The 18,844-nt window shown below is 33.9% G+C and overlaps 1 protein-coding gene across 2 annotated transcripts in view; it reads left to right on the top strand.

Moving 5' to 3' along the window:
- LOC105292449 (UDP-glucuronosyltransferase 2A1) overlaps positions 1–18,844 on the top strand; it is a 73,240-nt gene that overhangs the window by 43,773 nt on the left and 10,623 nt on the right. The window contains exons 3-4 of one of the 2 annotated variants that reach the window (XM_011360669.2): positions 15,207–15,355; positions 17,259–17,390. In XM_011360669.2, the coding sequence (XP_011358971.1) occupies positions 15,207–15,355; positions 17,259–17,390 (281 nt within the window). The remainder of the gene's footprint in view (positions 1–15,206; positions 15,356–17,258; positions 17,391–18,844) is intronic. The other variant, XM_011360671.2, reaches the window with a different exon arrangement.

Below are 18,844 nucleotides of genomic sequence, written 5' to 3'. Positions count from 1 at the left end.
CCAAGACTTTTTCTTTTTGGGGAATTTTTGAATTCTGATTCATTTTCATTAGTAGTAATCAGTAGGTTCAAATTTTCTGTTTCTTCTTGACTCCATCTTGGAAGATTATGTGTTTCCAAGAATGTATCCATTTCTTCCAAATTGTCCAATGTGTTGGCGTATATTGGCTCATAGTATTTTCTTATAATGCTTTGTATTTCTGTGGTGTCAGTTGTCAATTCTCCTCTTTCATTTCTGATTTTATTTATTTGAGTCTTCTCTCTTTTTTATTGATGAGTCTGGTTAAAGATTTATCAATTTTGTTTATCTTTTCAAATTACCAGATCTCAATTTCATTAATTTTTAAATTTTTTAGACTGGTTTATTTCTGCTCCAATCTCAATTATTTCTTTCCTTCTATTTCCTACTTGGGCTTTCTTTCCTGTTCTTTTTCTAGTTTCTTTAAGTGTAAGATTAGATAGTTTGAGATTTTTCTTTTTTCTTGAGGTAGGCATGTAGTGCTATGAATTTCACTCTCAGGACTGCTTTCACTGTGTCCCACAGATTTTGCGTTGTTGTGCTTTCATTTTCATTTGTCTCAGGTATATTTTCATTTCTTCCTTGATCTCATTGTTGACCCACTCATTGTTTAGTAGCATGTTATTTAGCTTCTATGTGTTTGTGTGTTTTTCGATTTTTTCTTTTAATTGATTTCTAGTTTCATACCTCTGTGATCAGAGAAGAGGCTTGGTATGATTTCAGTGTTCTTAAATTTGTGGAGACTTGTTTTGTGGCTTAACATGTGGGCTATCTTAAAAAAATGTTCCATGTGCACTTGAGAAGAATGTATATTCTGCTGCTTTGGGGTGAAATGCTCTAAAAATATCAATTAAATCCATCTGGTCTAGTGTGTCATTTAAGGGCATTGTTTCTTGTTGATTTTCTGTTTGGAAGATCTGTCCATTGTGTTAATGTGGTGTTAAATTTTCCTACTCATCTATATTATTCTCTATTCTTTTATGTCAGTCAATATTTGCTTTATATATTTAGGGTGCTCTTATGTTGAGTGCATAGATGCTTTCCAGTGTTATATTCTTTGACGGATTAATTTGTTTACAATTACGTAATGTCCTTCTTTATCTCTTATTATAGCCTTCATTTTAAAGTTTACATAGTCTGATATAAATATTGTTACCTCAGATTTTTTCTCATTTCCATTTGCATTAAATATCTTTTTACAACCCTTTACTTTCAGTCTCTGTGTGTCTTTTGATCTGAAGTGAGTCTCTTATAGACAGCATACGTATGGGCTTATTTTCTTATCTATTCAGCTACCCTATATCTTTTTATTGGAGCATTTAATCCTTTTACATTTAAAGCAACTACTGATAAGTACATAGTTATTACCATTTTATTACTCATATTTACATTCTACTTTCCTTCAGTTCTTCTTTTTAAAGAAGTCTCTAACATTTTTTGTAATACTGGCTTGATGGTGATGAACTCCTTTAGATTTTTCTTATCTAGGATGCTTTTTACTGATCAATTTTAAATCATAGCTTTGCTGGGTAGAGTAGTCTTAATTTTAGGTCCTTTCTTTTCATCACACTGAATATTTCATCCGAATCATTTCTGGCCTACAGACTCTCTGTCGAGAAACCATCTGTCAGTCTTATGGGAGTTCCCTTGTAAGTAACTAACTATCTTTCTCTTTCTGCTTTTAGGATTCTCTCTCTGTCTTCAAGCTTTGCCATTTTAAATATGGTGTGTCTTGGTATGGGTCTGAGTTCTTCTTTGGGACTCTCTGGGCTTCCTGGACTTCTATGTGTATTTTTTTTTTTTACCAGGTTAGGAGTGTTTTTAGTCATTATTTTTCAGATAGGTTCTCAATCTCTTGCTCTCTCTCTACCTTCTGGTACCCCTATAATGTGAATGTTGGTATGCTTGATGTTGTCCCAGAGCTACCTTAAAATATCTTCACTCTTTTTTGGATCATTTTTTCTTGTTGATCTATTTAGGTATTCTCTGCTAGGTTGTCTTCCAAATTGTCAATTGACTCTCTGTTTCATGTAATCTGCTGTTGATTTTTTTTATTGTATTCTTCATTCCAGTTATCGTATTCTTCATTTTTCACTGTTTTTTTTAATAGTTTCTATGTCTTTTTTTTTATGCTTACTGTCTCTTTGTTGAAGTTCTTACAAAGTTCCTTGAGCATCTTTATAACCAGTGTTTTGAACACTGTATATGATACATTTCTTGCCTCCATTTTTTTTTATTAAATTTATTGGGGTGACAATGGTCAATAAAATCAAATGGGTTTCAAGTGTACAAGTCCAATATACATTACATGAATATTGCATTATGCGTTCACCACCCAAAATTAAATTTCCTTCCATCACCATATATTTGGACCCCTTTACTTTTATCTACCTTCTCCTCCTGATCTTCCTTCTGGTAACCACGAAACTGTTGTCCATATTTATGAATCTCTGTTTGTTTGTCTCATTCATTAGTTGCTTTCAGTTTTATATCCCACATAAGTAAAATCATATGGTTCTCAACCTTTTCTGTCTGACTTATTTTTCTCAGCATGATAATCTCAAGATCCATTCATGTTGTTGCAAATTACAGAATTTCATCTTTTCTTATAGCTGAGTAATGTTTCACTTTATATATGTACTATATCTTTTTTATTTAATCATCTATTAAAGTGTACTTTGTTTATTTCCATGTCTTGGCCACCATGAATAATGCTGCTGTGCACATCCGGTTGTATATATCTTTACAGATAAATGTTTTCGATTTGGGGGGTAAATACACAGAAGAGGGATTGCTGGGTCATATGGTAACTCCATTTTTAATTTTTTGATGAACCTCCATACTGTTTTCCATAGTGGCTGTGCCAATTTACATTTCCACCAGCAGTATATAAGTGTTTATTTTTCCCCACAACCTCTCCAAAACTTATTATTACTTGTTCTGTTGAGGATAGTCATTCTAAAAGGTATGAAGTGATATATCATTATGGTTTTGATTTATATTTCCCTAATAGCTCATAAAGTTGGACATCTTTTCCTATGTCTGTCGCCTCTCATATGTCTTCTTGAGAGAATTATTTGTTCAAGTCCTCTGCCATTTTTTTAATTGGGTTATTTGTTAATTTTATTGTTAAATTGTATGAGTTCTTTTTATATTTTTGATAATAGCCTCAGAGATGTTTTTTGCAGATATGTTCTCCCATTCAGATGGGTACTTCTTTGTCTTGTTGATAGTATCTCTTGATATGCGGAAGTTTGACATAAACTTATTCATTTACTTTTGCGTTTACTTCCCTTGCCTTTGAGGTCAAATTCTTAAAATCCTCTCTAAGTCCAAGGTCCATGAGTTTAGTATCTATGTTTTTTCAATCAAATTTATTGTTTCAGGTCTTTAATCCATTTTTAATTAATTTTGATTCATGATGAGAGATAGCAGTCTAATTTCATTTCTTTGCATCCGGCTTTCCAACTTTCCCAGCACAATTTATTAAAAAGGATTTTCTTTATCTATTTTATGTTTTAGGCTTCTCTATCAAAAATTATTTGCTCCTATATACGAGGTTTATTTCTGGACTCTCAATTTAGTTTTGTTGGTTTATGTGCCTGTTTTTTCTGCTGATACCATGCTGTTTTGATTATTGTCACTTTGTAGTATAATTTGAAGTCAGGCAGAGTGATACCTCCAGCCTTGTTCTTTTTTCTCACAATGGCTTTGGCTATTCGGGGTCTTTTGTATTTCTATACATATCTGATAATTTTTTGTTCTGTTTCTTTAAAAATAAATGCCACTGGAATTTCGATGGGGATTGCATTCGATCTGTATATTGCTTTGAGTAATAAGGTCATTTTAATTATGTTGATTCTTCCAATCCATGAACATGGAATATCTTCCATTTCTGTATTCATCAGAGACATTGGTCTGTAGTTTTCTTTTTCGTGTGTTATCTTTAATAATGTTGGCCTAATAAAATAAGATAGGAAGTATTGCCTCTTTAATTTTTTGGAAGAGTTTGAGAAGCAGTGGTATGAAATCATCTTTGACAGTTTGGTAGAATTCACTAGTGAAACCATCTGATCCTGGACTTTTACTTTTAGGGAGGTTTTTGATGATTATTTCAATTTTCTTACTGTTGATAGGTCTATTGCAATTTTCCAGTTCTTCGTGATTTAGCCTAGGAAGGTTGTATATTTCTTAGAACTTGTCCATTTCTTCTAGGTTATTGAATTCAGTGACATATAGACTTTCATAGTATTCTCATATGATATTTATATTTCGCTATCTATAGTAACTTCTTTTTCATTTGTGTTTTTATATATGTGTATCATTTTTCTTTTTTCCTTAGTGAATCTAGCCAAGGGTTTGTCAATTTTATTTATCTTTTCAAAGAAACAGCTCTTCTTGGCATTATTTTTTTCTATTTTCTTTTTGTTCTCAATTTCATTTAATTCTGCTCTAATTTTGATTATGTCCTCCCTTGTGCTGACTTTGTGCTTCATTTGTTCTTCTTTTTTTAGTTTTTTAAGATGTAATATTAGGTTATTTGGAATCTTTTTTGTTTCTTGAGATAGGTCTGTAATGATATGACCTTTCTGCTTATTACTGCTTTTATTATATCACAAAAATTTCAATATGTTGTATTTTCATTCTCATTTTTTTCCATGTATCTCTTGATCTCTTCTTTTGTTTCTTCTTTGACCCAGTCATTCTTTAGTAGCATGTCATTTAATCTCTGCATATTCGTGTTTTTTCCTACTTCCTTTTTGAGGTTGATCTTTAGTTTTAAAGCATTCTGGTCAAAGAATATGCTTGGTGTAATTTCAAGCTTCTTAAATTTGTTGAGGCCAGTTGTGTTTCCCAACATATAGTCTATTCTTGAGAATGTTTCTAGAGAAGACAGTACACTACAGAAGGTATAATCTGGTGTTTTGAAAGGTTCTGTAAATGTCAATTATGTCTAATTGGTCTCATATATCTTTTAAGGGTGATATTTCCTCATTGATTTTTCTGTTTGGATGATCTTTCCATAGCTGACAGTGGGGTATTTAGGTTCCCTATTATACTTGTGTTTTTGTCAGTTTCTCCCTTTAGTTCTGTTATTAGTTGCTTTATATATTTTGGTACTCCCTGATTAGGAGCATGTATATTGATGTGTTATGTCTTCTTGATGTATTGTCTCTTTTAGCGTTATGAAGTGTCCATCTTTGTCTCTCATGACCTTTTTTATCTTGAAGTCTATTTTGTCACATATAAATATAGCTATGCCCTCTTTTCTCTGGATGTCATTTGCCTGTCTTTCATCCTTTCACTTTGAGTCGATATTTACTCTTGCAGCTGAGATGTGTCTGTTAAAGGCAGCCTATGGTTGCATTTTGATTTTTGTTCCAATCTGCTACACTATGCCTTTTTATTGGTGAGTTTAGTCCATTTACACTTAGGGCAATTATTGAAATATGAAATTTTTCTAAAGCCATTTTAACTTTTATTTTCTGGAATCTTGCTGTCTCCATTGTTTCTTTGGCTTTGTGTTTCTGTCTGTTATTTTACTTAGGTAATAAGCTATAATTTTTCAAGGAGCGAGATCAAGGTGCCACCATGCTTCTGATGTCACTTCTCACCTCTATTTTATTTAGTTCTGTTTCCGGAGTTTTCTCTTGTTCTCTCATTTAGGACATGTTTCCTTGTTTCTTCATTTTGGTTGCCTCTCTGTTTGTTTCTATGTATTAAGTTTCTATATCTCCCAGTCTTGACCAGTGACCTTATGTAGTAGGTGCCCTGTATGGCCCAGTGGCACAGTTTCCTTGATCACCTGTGCTGGCTGCTCCGGGAATGATCCTTGTGTGAGTTGTATGTGCCCTCCTGTTGATTGCTGTTGGCACATGAGTAGGTTAGATTGACTCTCAGGTTGACTGGCTGTGAGTACTGACCATGCCCACAGAGTATGAGCTGCTGTGTGAGGGTAACCCCATGGAGTGAGGTTTACCTCAGCAAGCTGTGTGATTGTTGATATCACTCTTTGGGTGTGCCACTTTTGGGGCTAATCAGGTAGTGTTCTGTTGTGGTCTAAAACTGGCCTTCAGATGAGTTGATTCTGGAGACTCTTGGTAGGGTCTCTCTCACAGCCAAGGTCAGCCACTGCCTGTAACCTGCCTGGGGATGCCTGGTAGGAGCTGCAAAGCTATCCTCAGTCATTCGTTGCCTATGCTGGACCTGGAGCTGCATAGGAAACTATGGATCCTGGGACAGTTCAACAAAAGGCCTAGGGCATCCAGAAGCCTGAGGCCACCTGCCACTGCTTGTAGAACTTAGCCACTAAAATAGTCTCAGCCATACTAGAGTTGGGCAAGGTGAGATCCCAGTGATCACCAGAGTGGGATAAGTGGTGTTCCCCAGGTAAATGCAGATTCAAGTTTAATGTCAGTGCATAGCTTGGGGCTACTTACAAAAGTCTCAAAGCACACCGAGGCCAGCCACTACCCTTCTCAGCCCACAGACCTACTCCCAAGAGCTTTCTGAGAAAGACTGCAATGTGAGTTGGAGCTGGTTGCCCACCACCAAAACTGCCTCTTGTGATACACAATCCAAGGCTGGCTGTTTGCTGCTTAAAGAGCCTTCTGTGGTGCTTGCAGTAGGTCTGTTACCTGGTGCAGAAATTGCCTCCTGCTGTTTGAGAGTTGGGTTGGGCAGTGTTTCAGGAAGTCACCAGGGTGCAGCAAGCAGAATCCATCAGACCAATGCAGATTCAGATTTTGCCCTGTGGGAGAAGGTCTCAACACAAGAAGAATGATGCCTGCCCTCAGGCTGCGTGGAAAGAGGGCTCAACTCAGAAATAATGGCAACTGTTCCTACGGCCCTTGCTTTAAATCAACAGAACTCAGTCTTTTACTGTATGTCTTGGCACCTCCCAAGTCTCCGTCCCTCTGCTGGAACCCAAGATGAGTGCCTATGAGTGAGTGAATCTGAGTGCCTTTAACAGGATGTCTGGATTTTCAGCAGCCTTCTATCTCTCCCTGACTGATGCAATTCCTGCTGATTTTCACAGCCGATGTTGTAGGGACTCCTCTTCCCAGCACTGGAACCCTGCGTTGGGGTGCTCAGTGTGAGGTTGGGACCCCTTGCTTTTCCAGGGAAACCTACACAGCCAAAATATCCCTCCCAATCCTCCACCACATATGGGTGTGGGGCCAACCTGTTTCACATCTCTGCCCCTCCTACCAGTCTTGATGTGACCTCTTCTTTGTATCCTTCTCCAGGGCAATCACTCTACGATTTAGTTGTAATTTCAATGTGGTTATGGAAGGAGACAAGCACAATGTTTATCTACTCCACCATCTTGCCCAGAAACTCCCACATCACCTCCTACAAAATCTTTAAGTATTTCATATCTCTTCCTGAACAAGTATCATAAAGTACTGTGTCCAGGCAACAACACTAAAAAGTTCTCTGCATATAAGTTTCACTTACTAGCTCTAGAAATTAATTTTTAACTAATCTGAACTGCCAGTTCACTCTGTGCCCAGCAAATATTCAACCTCTGTAGCAATGTGTGAAAAAACTCTGTCATGGTGTTTGAAAAATGAATTTCAGCAATTCTTATGCTGCAGCTCTGCTACACTGGCTGTGGATTCTGTGGGAAGATTCTGGTATGGCCCTGTGACATGAGCCATTGGCTCAATCTAAAGATTATTCTGGAGAAACTCATAGAAAGGGACCATGATGTGACTGTGCTGATTTCTCCAAACTCTTTTATAATTGACTACAGCAAGCCTTCCACACTGAACTTTGAGGTGGTCCCTATGCCTCATGACAGAGAGATTGCTGCAAATATACTAAATGACTTTTTAGACATAGTGACTAACATCATGCCCACATTGTCATGCTGGCAGGCAGCAATGAAACTGCAAGATTTTTTTTCAAATAAGTGGAAATTTAAAACTTCTAAGTGAGAGCATAGTCTATAACCAGTCAATCATGATGAAACTCCAGGCAACCAACTATGATATAATAGTTATAGACCCTGTGCTGCCCTGTGGAGACCTGATTGCTGAGTTATTGGAAGTCCCTTTTGTGTACACACTAAGGTTCTTTATGGGTAACACTATAGAGAAATTCTGTGGAAAACTTCTAGCTCCACCTTCCTACATGCCTGTTGCCATGGGGGGACTACCAGACAGAATAACCTTCCTGAATAGGGTAACAGTTAATGCTTTCTATTTTATTTGACTTCTGGCTCCAGCAACATGACTTTCAGTTTTGAGACCAGTTTTACAGTGAAGCATTAAGTAAGAAACTCTGCTTTTCATTCTAAATTAGTTATTAAAAGAAACTTAAAAGGTTTGAGAAAAGTCTAAGAAAATGAAAGAAGTGTATTTTAAAACTTTTGTTTCCACATAAAATTCTACAAATGCTAGCAATAAACTGTTATCTTTTGGGAAGGGAAAGCAAAAAATATCTTTCCATGGTTATTCTTCTTTACAGTTATCTAATCATTTTGTAAGATACCTTGATACTTAATAGGCTATTATTCAAACACAATAAAATATAAAACACTAATAAATGTCAGTCCAATGGAAGATGTACCTTTTGTCAGATGTAGGATATCACAAATAAGTTTTCCAAGTGGAGGTTTGACTTTTTACTGGTAAAATGTAATATTCATTATAAGATTAAGATGTTCTCCTTGCCTGATTCCAATAATATACTAAAACCTGAGCTATATTAACAATAGGATTGAATTTGGAATGTAATTTACTTTGCCTGAATTTTTCTCCAAAAATTTGAGAATTATGTATTATTATAGTCAAAATTAATACCATTCAGGAGAACTTGCCATTTTTATCTCTCATAAATTTATGATGAAACTGCAGAAAGTCTTATGTGTACTGTTTCATAATGGCTGATTATACTGAAGTTTCCTAAGATGCTTTATACTTCTTAGGTGAGTATTGTATAAAAACCTGAATGATTAAATAGAAAACACTAAAAGAATTTATAGCTTGAGCTGTAGAAAGATAACATATATTTTTACTTCACTACTTATATTATTCTATTTTTAATTGCTTGCCCTAATTAAAAAAAAAATTCATTTGCAATTTTCATATATATTGCTCTGATCTGATTCCATCAACTGAGCTGCCTGCCACTCCAACTATTTTTGAGAATCATGAAGGAACATGAATTAATAAACAAAAGATCATATTGAGTATTAGAAATATTAACTAATTTAACTCCTTGCTTGTATTAGTTTGCTAGGGCTACTACGACTAAATACTATAAATTAGGGGGCGTAAAAAACAGAAATTTATTTTCCCACAGTTATGGAAACTAGAATTTCAAGACTATGGCGTTTTCTGGGCTGGTTTCTTCCAAGGCCTATCTCCATGACTTGTAGATGACGACCTTCTCGCTATGTGCTCTCATGGTCTTTCCTTTGTGGATTCACATACCTAGTATCTCTTTCTCTTCCTATAGGGGACCAGTCACCTTGAATAAAGGCTCACTTTTATGACCTCATTTCACATTAATTACTTCTTTAAAAGACCTATCTGCAGATACAGTCAGAATTTAATGTATGAATGATAAAGGAATACAGTTCAGGCCATAACACTGATTTTCCAATAGATACATTATTTCATGGAACTAATGATCAAAGAAACTCACTTTAAAAATCCTTAGCTTCATGCATAATTTGAATTTATACTGCATTGATTAAACAAATAAATAGTTTAATAACCAGTATGAACCATCTGTGTATAGGCAGTGCGTCATGAAACTTGACACTTTTCGTAGAATTTTACAAGAGATTTTAAAATCTATACAGAAGAGCAAAGGGCTAAGAATAACCAAGTTACTCTAGAAGAGGAGTTACAAGGGAGAGGGTATTATCCCTTCAGATATCAAGAATCAATCATTAGCAAGATACCAAATAAGTTGTCCCTCATGTATTCCCCCTATAGAACAACAATAATTTGGCATCTATCCACCGACAAATATGCCTTTGTGAGAGCTTTAAGATCCATATAAGAGAATGTGAAACCCTACGGCAGTTTAAGACCAATGAAAAACCTTGTGAAGGCAAGCTTGCAACCAGGTGGCTGAGTTACAGACTGTAAAAACATGTTTAACCCATTTCCCATTTGCCCCAAGAATACTCTCCAGCGGCACTTGCAGCTGCAGCGCTTAACACCAAGATAACTCACAAATTATAATCCTAACCTTACTCTGAAAGTTTTCCATGAAATATCTCTCTTTTATTATCATTTTCGCATTACTCTAGCACATTGATAGTCTTTGGAAAGAAATGACATCATTCAATTTATAGCATTCTGTTTTTAGTGGTGGTATTCTCATTTACAAAATATAGTAATGCTCATTGCTGAAAATTTCAAATCCTAGAAAACATAATATTCCTACACATGATGTTAAATTAATGCTGGCAATCAGCTGCACTTTTTTTTTCTAAACAGGAAAATGGTTAAAAAGTTTAAAATTTTTTTAAATATAAAAATGTTTATAAAATAAGAATATAAGGAAGGAAAACATTTTTTGTACAGCTGTACAATGTGTTTATTTTAAGCTAAGCGTTATTACACAAGAATCAAAAATATAAAAACATTAAAGAGCTTATAAAGTAAAAAAAAAGTTAAAGTAAGCTAAGGTCGATTTATTATTGAATAAAAAATATTTTTAGGATGTGGTTCCATAGTGTAGCATTTAGCACATCTGCTTTACACGCAGAAGGTCCTGAGTTCACTCCCCAATGGAGCCACAGTCCATGGTCTATGGCCATACCACCCTGAACAAGCCTAATGTCTGGTTTCGGAAGCTAAGTAGGGTTGGGCCTGGTTAGTATTTGGATGGGAAACCACCTAGGAAGACCAGGTGCTGTAGGCATAAATAATAAAAATATATATTTTTATATATTTAGTGTAGCCTAAGTGTATGTTGTTTATAAAGTCTAAAGTAGTGAACAGTTATGTCCTAGGTCTTCACAATAACACCACTCACTCAGTGACTCATCAGAGCAACTTCCAGTACTGCAAGCTACATTCATAATAAGAGCCTTATACATGTGTATCATTTTTTACCTTTTATACCATATTATTACAGTGGCTTTTCTATGTTTAGATTTATTTAGATACACAAATACCATTGTGTTATAACTGCCTACAGTATTCATTACAGTAACATGCTCTAGAGGTTTGTAGCCTAGGAGCACTAGGCTATACCATATAGCCTTGGTATGTAGTAGGCTATACCATCTAAGTTTGTGTAAGTACATTCTATGATGTTCACACAACAATAAAATTGCCTAAAAACAAAGTTCTCAGAATGTATTCTCATCATTAAGCAATAAATGACTATATGTAGAAAATCTAAAAGAAGGGACAAAAAAAAAAACCTTCCCAGAACTAGTAAGCAATGACAGCAAGATTACAGTATACAAGATTAATATATAAAAGTTGATCATTTTTCTATATATTAGTAATGAACAAGTGAATTTGAAATTAAAAACACGTCATTTATATTAGCACCCTCAAAAATAAAATACTTAGATATAAATCTAACAAAATATATACAAAATCTGTATATACAAAACTCTGAAGAACAAAATCAAAGATCTAAATAAATGGACTATTGTCAATATTGTCAAAATGTTAGTTCTTCTCAATTTGATGCAAGATTAAATGAAATCCCATTTAAAATCCCAGTAAGATCTATCACAAATAATGACAAATTGATTCTGAAGTTTACATGAAGAGGCAAAAATATTTCAAGTAGTTGACACAATATTTAAGGAGAAAAATAAAATTGGAGGATGAATACTATTTAAGACATACTATACAGCTACAGAAATCAAGACAGTGTGGTATTAGCAAAAGAAAGACAAATAGATCAATGGAACAGAAGAGATCTGTTGGAATAGAACGCCCATCAAGAGACCCACACAATATAGTCAATTGGTTTTTGTCAATGGAACAAAGGCAGTACAAAAGATGCAGTCTTTTCAAAGTTGTGTTGGAACAACTGGACATCCACATGAAAAAAAATAAATCTAGATACAGACCTTTTAAGTTTTACAAAATTTAATTCAAAATGGGTTATTGATATAACTATAAACTCCTGGAAGATAACAGAGGAGAAAACCTAGATGTCTTTGAGTATGGCAAGTACTTTTTAGGTACAACATAAAGGCATAATCCATTAAAGACATAATAGATAAGCTGAACTTTGTCAAAATTAAAAATTCTGGTTTTTTAAAATTTGTTTATTTTTATTATAGTGACATTGGTTAATGAAATCCAGTAATTTCAGGTGTAAAAATTCTGTTTTGTTAAAGATAATGTCAAGAGGATGAAAATACACAGACTGGGAAACAATACTTGCAAAAGACATGTCTGATAAAAGACTGTTATCCAAAATATATTTTTTAAATATTCTTAAAACTCAACAATAAGAAAACATAAAATCTGATTTAAAAATGGGCCAAAGACATTAACAGACAACTTGCTAGAGAATATATACAGTTAGCAAATAGAAAAGCATATAAAACAATGCTTCATATTATATGTCATGAGGGAAATGCAAATTTAAACAATGAGATATCACTATACATATTAGAATGATCAAAATACAGAACACTTGACAACACCAAATGCTGGCGAATTTCGATACAGAAAACTCTCATTTATTGCACTTGGAAATGTAAAATGGTATAACCACTGTAGAAAACATTTTGTAGGTCTCACAAAAGTAAACATACTCTTACCAATATCGTGCTCCTTGGTATTTGCCAAAAGCCCTTGAAAAGTTATGTCCACACAAAAACTTGCATGTGGATGGTTATAGCAACTTTATGTACAATTGCCAAAACAAGAGTATATAAGAAATATCTCAACCTTCTCCTCAATTTTTCTGTGATCCAAAGATAGCTCTAAAAATGTACACTTATTTATTTATATTTTATTACAAATAACTAAAAACAAATATATTGAAAAGTATTAATTTTTAAATAGTAATTCAGAAATTATACAGATTAATTTTCTTTTATGCCTTTGGAAAGAAATTAATCACTTAGAGAGACTGGAAAAGCTGCTGTTAGTTATTAACCCAGCTAACATGATTTATCTTTGAGAAATTGGTAATTGTCTCTCACTGAAATTCCCACCTATCTCATCTACATTAAAGCATTTTGCCATAAATTCAGGCTACCTCTAAAAATTCCTTAACATTAAAATCCACCTCAGTAGACTTAGGATGTACAATTAAAATAATAGATTCAAACAATAACAATAATGACATGGTAACTCAAATTTAATAGCCAATTTATTAATGATATATTATTTACATCATTCTCCACTTTGTAATTCATTTTGAATAATAACATAAATATGGAGAAGAGATTGGTGGTAAATTTTATTATTGTTTTATTTAAATCAATTAATTAATTAATATTTTATGGTGACATTGGTTAACGACATCCAATAAGTTTCAGCTGTACATTTTAACAATAAGGCATATATATATGTTTACACTGTGTGTTCACCTCCCATAGTTAAATTTCTTTCTGTCACCACATATTTGACCTCCTTTACCCCATTTCCCTCCCTTCTCCCCGCTGCCTTCTGGTAACCACTAGTGTATTCTCTATGACCATGAGTCTCTGTTTGTTTGTCCTGTTCGTTTGTTGTTTTTAGGTCTATATCCCACATATAAGTGATATCATGCGATTTTCAACTTTTCTGTCTGGCTTGTTTTGCTTAGCATGATTATCTCAAGGTCCATCCATTTTGTTGCAAATGGCAGTATTTCATCTCTTACGGCTGCGTAATATTTTTGATTTGTAATTTCGCAGTATGGCATTGAAAATGTCTTATGAAATTATGTGCCAACTTTTGCATAATTTGCTCAATGTCATTCTCTTCATTTTTGTTTTGCTTTATATTTTTTACTGTGCATCGACCCTTCAAATATAGAATTTTCGTGAATACTTTAAGCTAGGTCTTTCTGAAAATGTGATCTAAAAGGTTGTGCACAATAATTTTACCTAAGGAGTTGATAATCAAGGCAGGATGTCACACAAAGGGAACAATATATCTGAAGGGCATAAGCATACTGGCATGGAAGCTGTGAGGTGGAAGTTCTTATTCAATCTCTGGCAATTTACACCTGAGTGTCTTTGTGGAATGCTTCTTCATTATCAAATTAAAGCATTCGTTATTTAACCTCAGACATATACTTAAATATTACAAAATAATGACTAAAAAGAGGCTTTCTAACCTGGGTTGTATATGATCACCAATTTGATTAGAATCCTTAATAAAGAAGGATTGTGTCTGAGTGTTTTTTTACTTAGATACAAAACATGTTTTCTGTGTGTAAAAAAATGGTTGATTTGGTCATTTGCAAACATTCATTCTTCTCCATAAATTTCCTAAAATCTGTCCCTTTCCAAACACATCATTTAAAGGTAACACTAAAATAAGTGTGTGCTATTGGTAATGCAGGATGTGCACTTTACTTTCCAAAGTGGGTTATAGTGACTATGAATTACTCAGGGACTTTCTACTGAGGAAATAATGGCAAAAAAATTGGAAGGGATTGGATTCGACTCAGGAAGATAAAGTAAACTGTAAGGTACTTCAACAATATTAGTGAGCCAGAAACTATAACAAGCTGGAAGTCAGATAAACATTCCTGACTGGAAATTAGAAAACTATTAAGAGGTCATTTGGGGCTGATATGATGGGGCTAATTTATCATGTGCCAATTCATTGAAAGGAAACAATGAGTATTAAATTCATCAGCACTTGGAGTTGTGGTTAAATTTTTTATTGAAATATTTTTGTGAATTTACTTTTATTCATTTCTATTTGATGTTGTAGAATTTATTTTATTAAAAGTAGTTTTATCTTACACATTACTGTTCTTTCATCACCCAAATATTCTCTCCCTCTCTCCTTCTTATCTCTCTTCTTGCTTCTCCCCTCTACCCTTTTTTTCTTTTTCTTCCTCCATTCTTTCTTCCTTATTACTTGTAATTCCCCTTTCTTTTAACATCTAGACATACTAAGTAGTCTAGAAGACCTAGATATATTTTTTATTAATAGCACATCAGAAAATTAGTGGTACATTTTTTTCCCGAGCAAACGTATATGCTAATAACCTCCACCCAACTTTATGTTCTTTAGGAAGACCCACTACATTATGTGAGACTATGGGGAAAGCAGAAATTTGGCTAATGCGTACATATTGGGATTTTGAATTTCCTCGTCCATACTTACCCAATTTTGAGTTTGTAGGAGGATTGCATTGTAAACCTGCCCAACCATTACCTAAGGTAAGTCTCTTATAGTGAAGGATTTTTGTATCTTATGATAAAAAATCTGATTTTCCTTTAAAGATTACAGCCTACATAATAGACATATGCTGCCGGATATCTTCAGTGTGCTACTCCAAATCAGTTTTCTAAGTCATAGGTGTCTCATAAGTGATATTACTGTTTGGGGGACTTTAATTTTTAAGATGAAGAATGAAGTGCTTTAACAGTATATTTAAAACATTTTAGTGTGTCTGTGGTATGGGTACTAAATTGAAGGGACAGGAAACTAGAGCCTTAGAAGTTACTAAGGAGACTGCTGTAGTCATCCTAAGATGCATGATGGAGTTATGAATAAGGACATTTACTATGACTGAAGGTGAAAGGGGCTTTCATGAGAACTCTCAGTTAGACTCCATAGGATTCGGTAAGAAGAGGTTAAGTGTTGTCAGAAGACACAGAATCACATACGGCTTCTTAGATAGCAGTTACCTTTACTGAAATAAGAAACAATTAGTGGAAAAACTTTTGAGATGACAATTATGAGTTCAATTTCAAATTCACTTTAAAGAGCCAAAGGAATTTTCGTGTGGAGAGTTCTAAAAATCATCTGGATAATATAAGGTTTCTGTCTAAGCAGTGACCATTAGAAATAGATTGGGAGTCATCAACATAAAGTAGAAGTCATAGAATTGAGAGATACAAATGCTAAATTTTTTTTTAAGACTACTATGCCAAGTTTTTGGGGGGAGTTGCGGGGGAAGATAAAAAGAAAATTGTATAACACATTCCAAAGTTTTTGAAGAATTAAGATAGACTGCCAAAAATGTTGGAAGAAAACAATATTGAGAAGCAAATATAAAAATAATAGGTAAATATAAAAATTGAGAGGCAAATATAAAAATAATAGGTAAATATAAAAATAATATATAACTATCTTTATCAATAAAGAGTGAGGAGACTGATACCCATTTGCTTGGGTTGTAGATAAACAAAAATAATCTCTGTAGAAGATTGCAGGTGCTCTATGGCATCATCTTTCCTCTAGTGATTGTATTAGCCTTAAACTGAGAACATCAGTGATGACAGGGCAACCAAAAATAGTTACAAGGGGAATGCATGACACATCTGTAGAGGGTGATATTCACATAGAGTATGATGTGAAAGACCCTAATCCCAGACTTTACAGTGCTCCACTTGCACAACTGTGAGCAATCTACAAAAGAATTTTACTTTGCAGAGAAATTTATATTTTACTTCTGTGCCAAGGCTCAAATTAATGCAGTTAGACTCACACTCTTGTGGAAGGCAGAAAATCACTATGTTATAAATGTTATGATTATAACAAGAGGTTGACTGTGTTGTCACCTGTTAAACATATTACTATATATATATGTGTATATATATATATATATCCTATTTTTAAAAATTCATTTTTTAGCCTTATAAATACATAAAAAAATAAGTATGACAAAAATATCCTAAATACCTAACAGAAAGTTAGATCAATTTATTAATAATTTATTGGCTGTAAACTAGCATGCTAAAAAATTTTAAGCCTAGTTCAAAATCTTTTTATGGGTTCCCCTCCAAGGAATATTTTTATGAGTTTGCAAACAACTCTGTTGGTTTATAAATTAAACCTTGGGAGTAATCGCTCCTTATACCATGAGAAGATCTGTTTCTTATCATCTATTCATTTGGTACAATGGTTTGACTCCATGACTCTATTTATAATCACTCATTATATATTTAAGCCATACTTTTCAGAAACATATTTTCTCATAGAGTTCTACGAGACAGAAGAAGACCAGTCTAACAATGTCTCTGTTACTTTTCTTGACTCTGCATATTTAGAAGAGTAGAGTGTCTTTTTTTTCTCTGTAATCCTATATTTTTATAAAAGAAAATTTTATCTCTGCAGGAAATGGAAGAATTTGTCCAAAGTTCAGGTGAATATGGTATTGTGGTGTTTTCTCTGGGGTCAATGGTTAAAAATCTTACAGAAGAAAAAGCCAATCTCATTGCCTCAGCCCTTGCCCAGATTCCACAGAAGGTCAGTACAACCTCCAATCCTAGTGAGCAGCCACTTTGCCAATTAGAGAGTGGGGTATTGGTACTCTTTCCAAGTGAAAATTGAAACTGGTTATACCCTGAGCATAACTGGAACTACCTTTAAGTAATAATTTCTCAAAACATTAAAATGTTATATTTGGACACATTTGGTCATTTGCCTACTGAGCCTTTGCATTGCTATGGAACTACATATTTTGATGAAGTCATTTATTTTCAAGTGAATGGAGATAAAAATGTTAAGACTCTAATAACTTCTTACTATGTGAGATCTTATGACCTGCACAGACTACTCTCAAAAGTTCTCAAGTGCATGAGGTCCAAGATCCAGGAAAAGTGAGAAAGTATACATAGAGAGGAATCATGCCCAGGTACATACTTTATATATCCAGGTTTTATTAGGACTCTTTCAAAGTGTAGCTGATTTAGAAAGAGAAGCCTAATCTTAATTAAATGTTTTACAGTTAAAAACAATTTAAAATCCTCAATTATTGTCAAGCAATATACATTTTCTAATTTATGATATTCAATTAACTTTAATTTTCTTGTCTTTACAATTCCAGATTTCTACTCTTTACATACTCTGTTAATATAAAAAAATAAAAAGCCAAAGTGGGAGGCACAAGTGTTTGAGATCAAAAAAGAATTGCAATCCTAGGAAGCACTGATTCAGGCAGAAACCCAAATAGTATTCCGACTAGGTGGTGAAGGCAAGGAGTATTTATGAGAAAGAAAAGGGGAATCATTAACGTAAATAAAAGAAAAAAAATTCTGTTGATGTTAATAAGCCAAGGAAGACATTTCCATAGGTGCAAATAAGCTGAGTGATTCTATAGCTCCACATGATGGTGCTAATTCTAAAGAAGGTCTTTAGTTTTCAGTCCAGCAGTCATAGTGTCTGTTTTCCTGTTAACTCTGCAAAGAGTTGTTTGGAATACAAGGTTGCTTAGTCTAAAGGTTATTTGGTCCAGTTTAAACCTTCAAAGTGTGTGAAGAGTAAGACATACAAGGCAATTCCTATGTAATGGCAGTTTTGACTCCATTTTGAAGTGGCTCAATTTACATTATTTTTCACAATTCTTACCTAAGGACTTTCTACATTTGTATATTAACTATAGTATATAAAACTCTATAATGGTACGTCTACTAAGTAGGCCTATTAAAACTTTCAATTTCTATTTCTAAAAACTTTATTCTTATTTGTAGCAAGCTATTAGTATATAATCTGGAATTTGTCCTCCAAAAGAAAAAAAGTATGGAAAAAAGGTTAAAATCCTAACAAGATAGTTCATTAAATAATGAATAAAAGGACAATTCCTATTTAACTTCCCTCCAAAACCAAAGAAAGATAGATAGGAGGAAGGGAAAAAAAAGGAAAGAAGGATGGAAGGAAGGAAGGAAGGAAGGAAGGAAGGAAGGAAGGAAGGAAGGAAGGAA

The sequence above is a fragment of the Pteropus vampyrus genome, unplaced genomic scaffold (genome assembly GCF_000151845.1).
Source record: "Pteropus vampyrus isolate Shadow unplaced genomic scaffold, Pvam_2.0 Scaffold57, whole genome shotgun sequence".
Lineage (NCBI taxonomy): Eukaryota > Metazoa > Chordata > Mammalia > Chiroptera > Pteropodidae > Pteropus > Pteropus vampyrus.
Note: the sequence above shows the minus strand (reverse complement) of the source record. Positions and strands in the feature narration are given on the sequence as shown.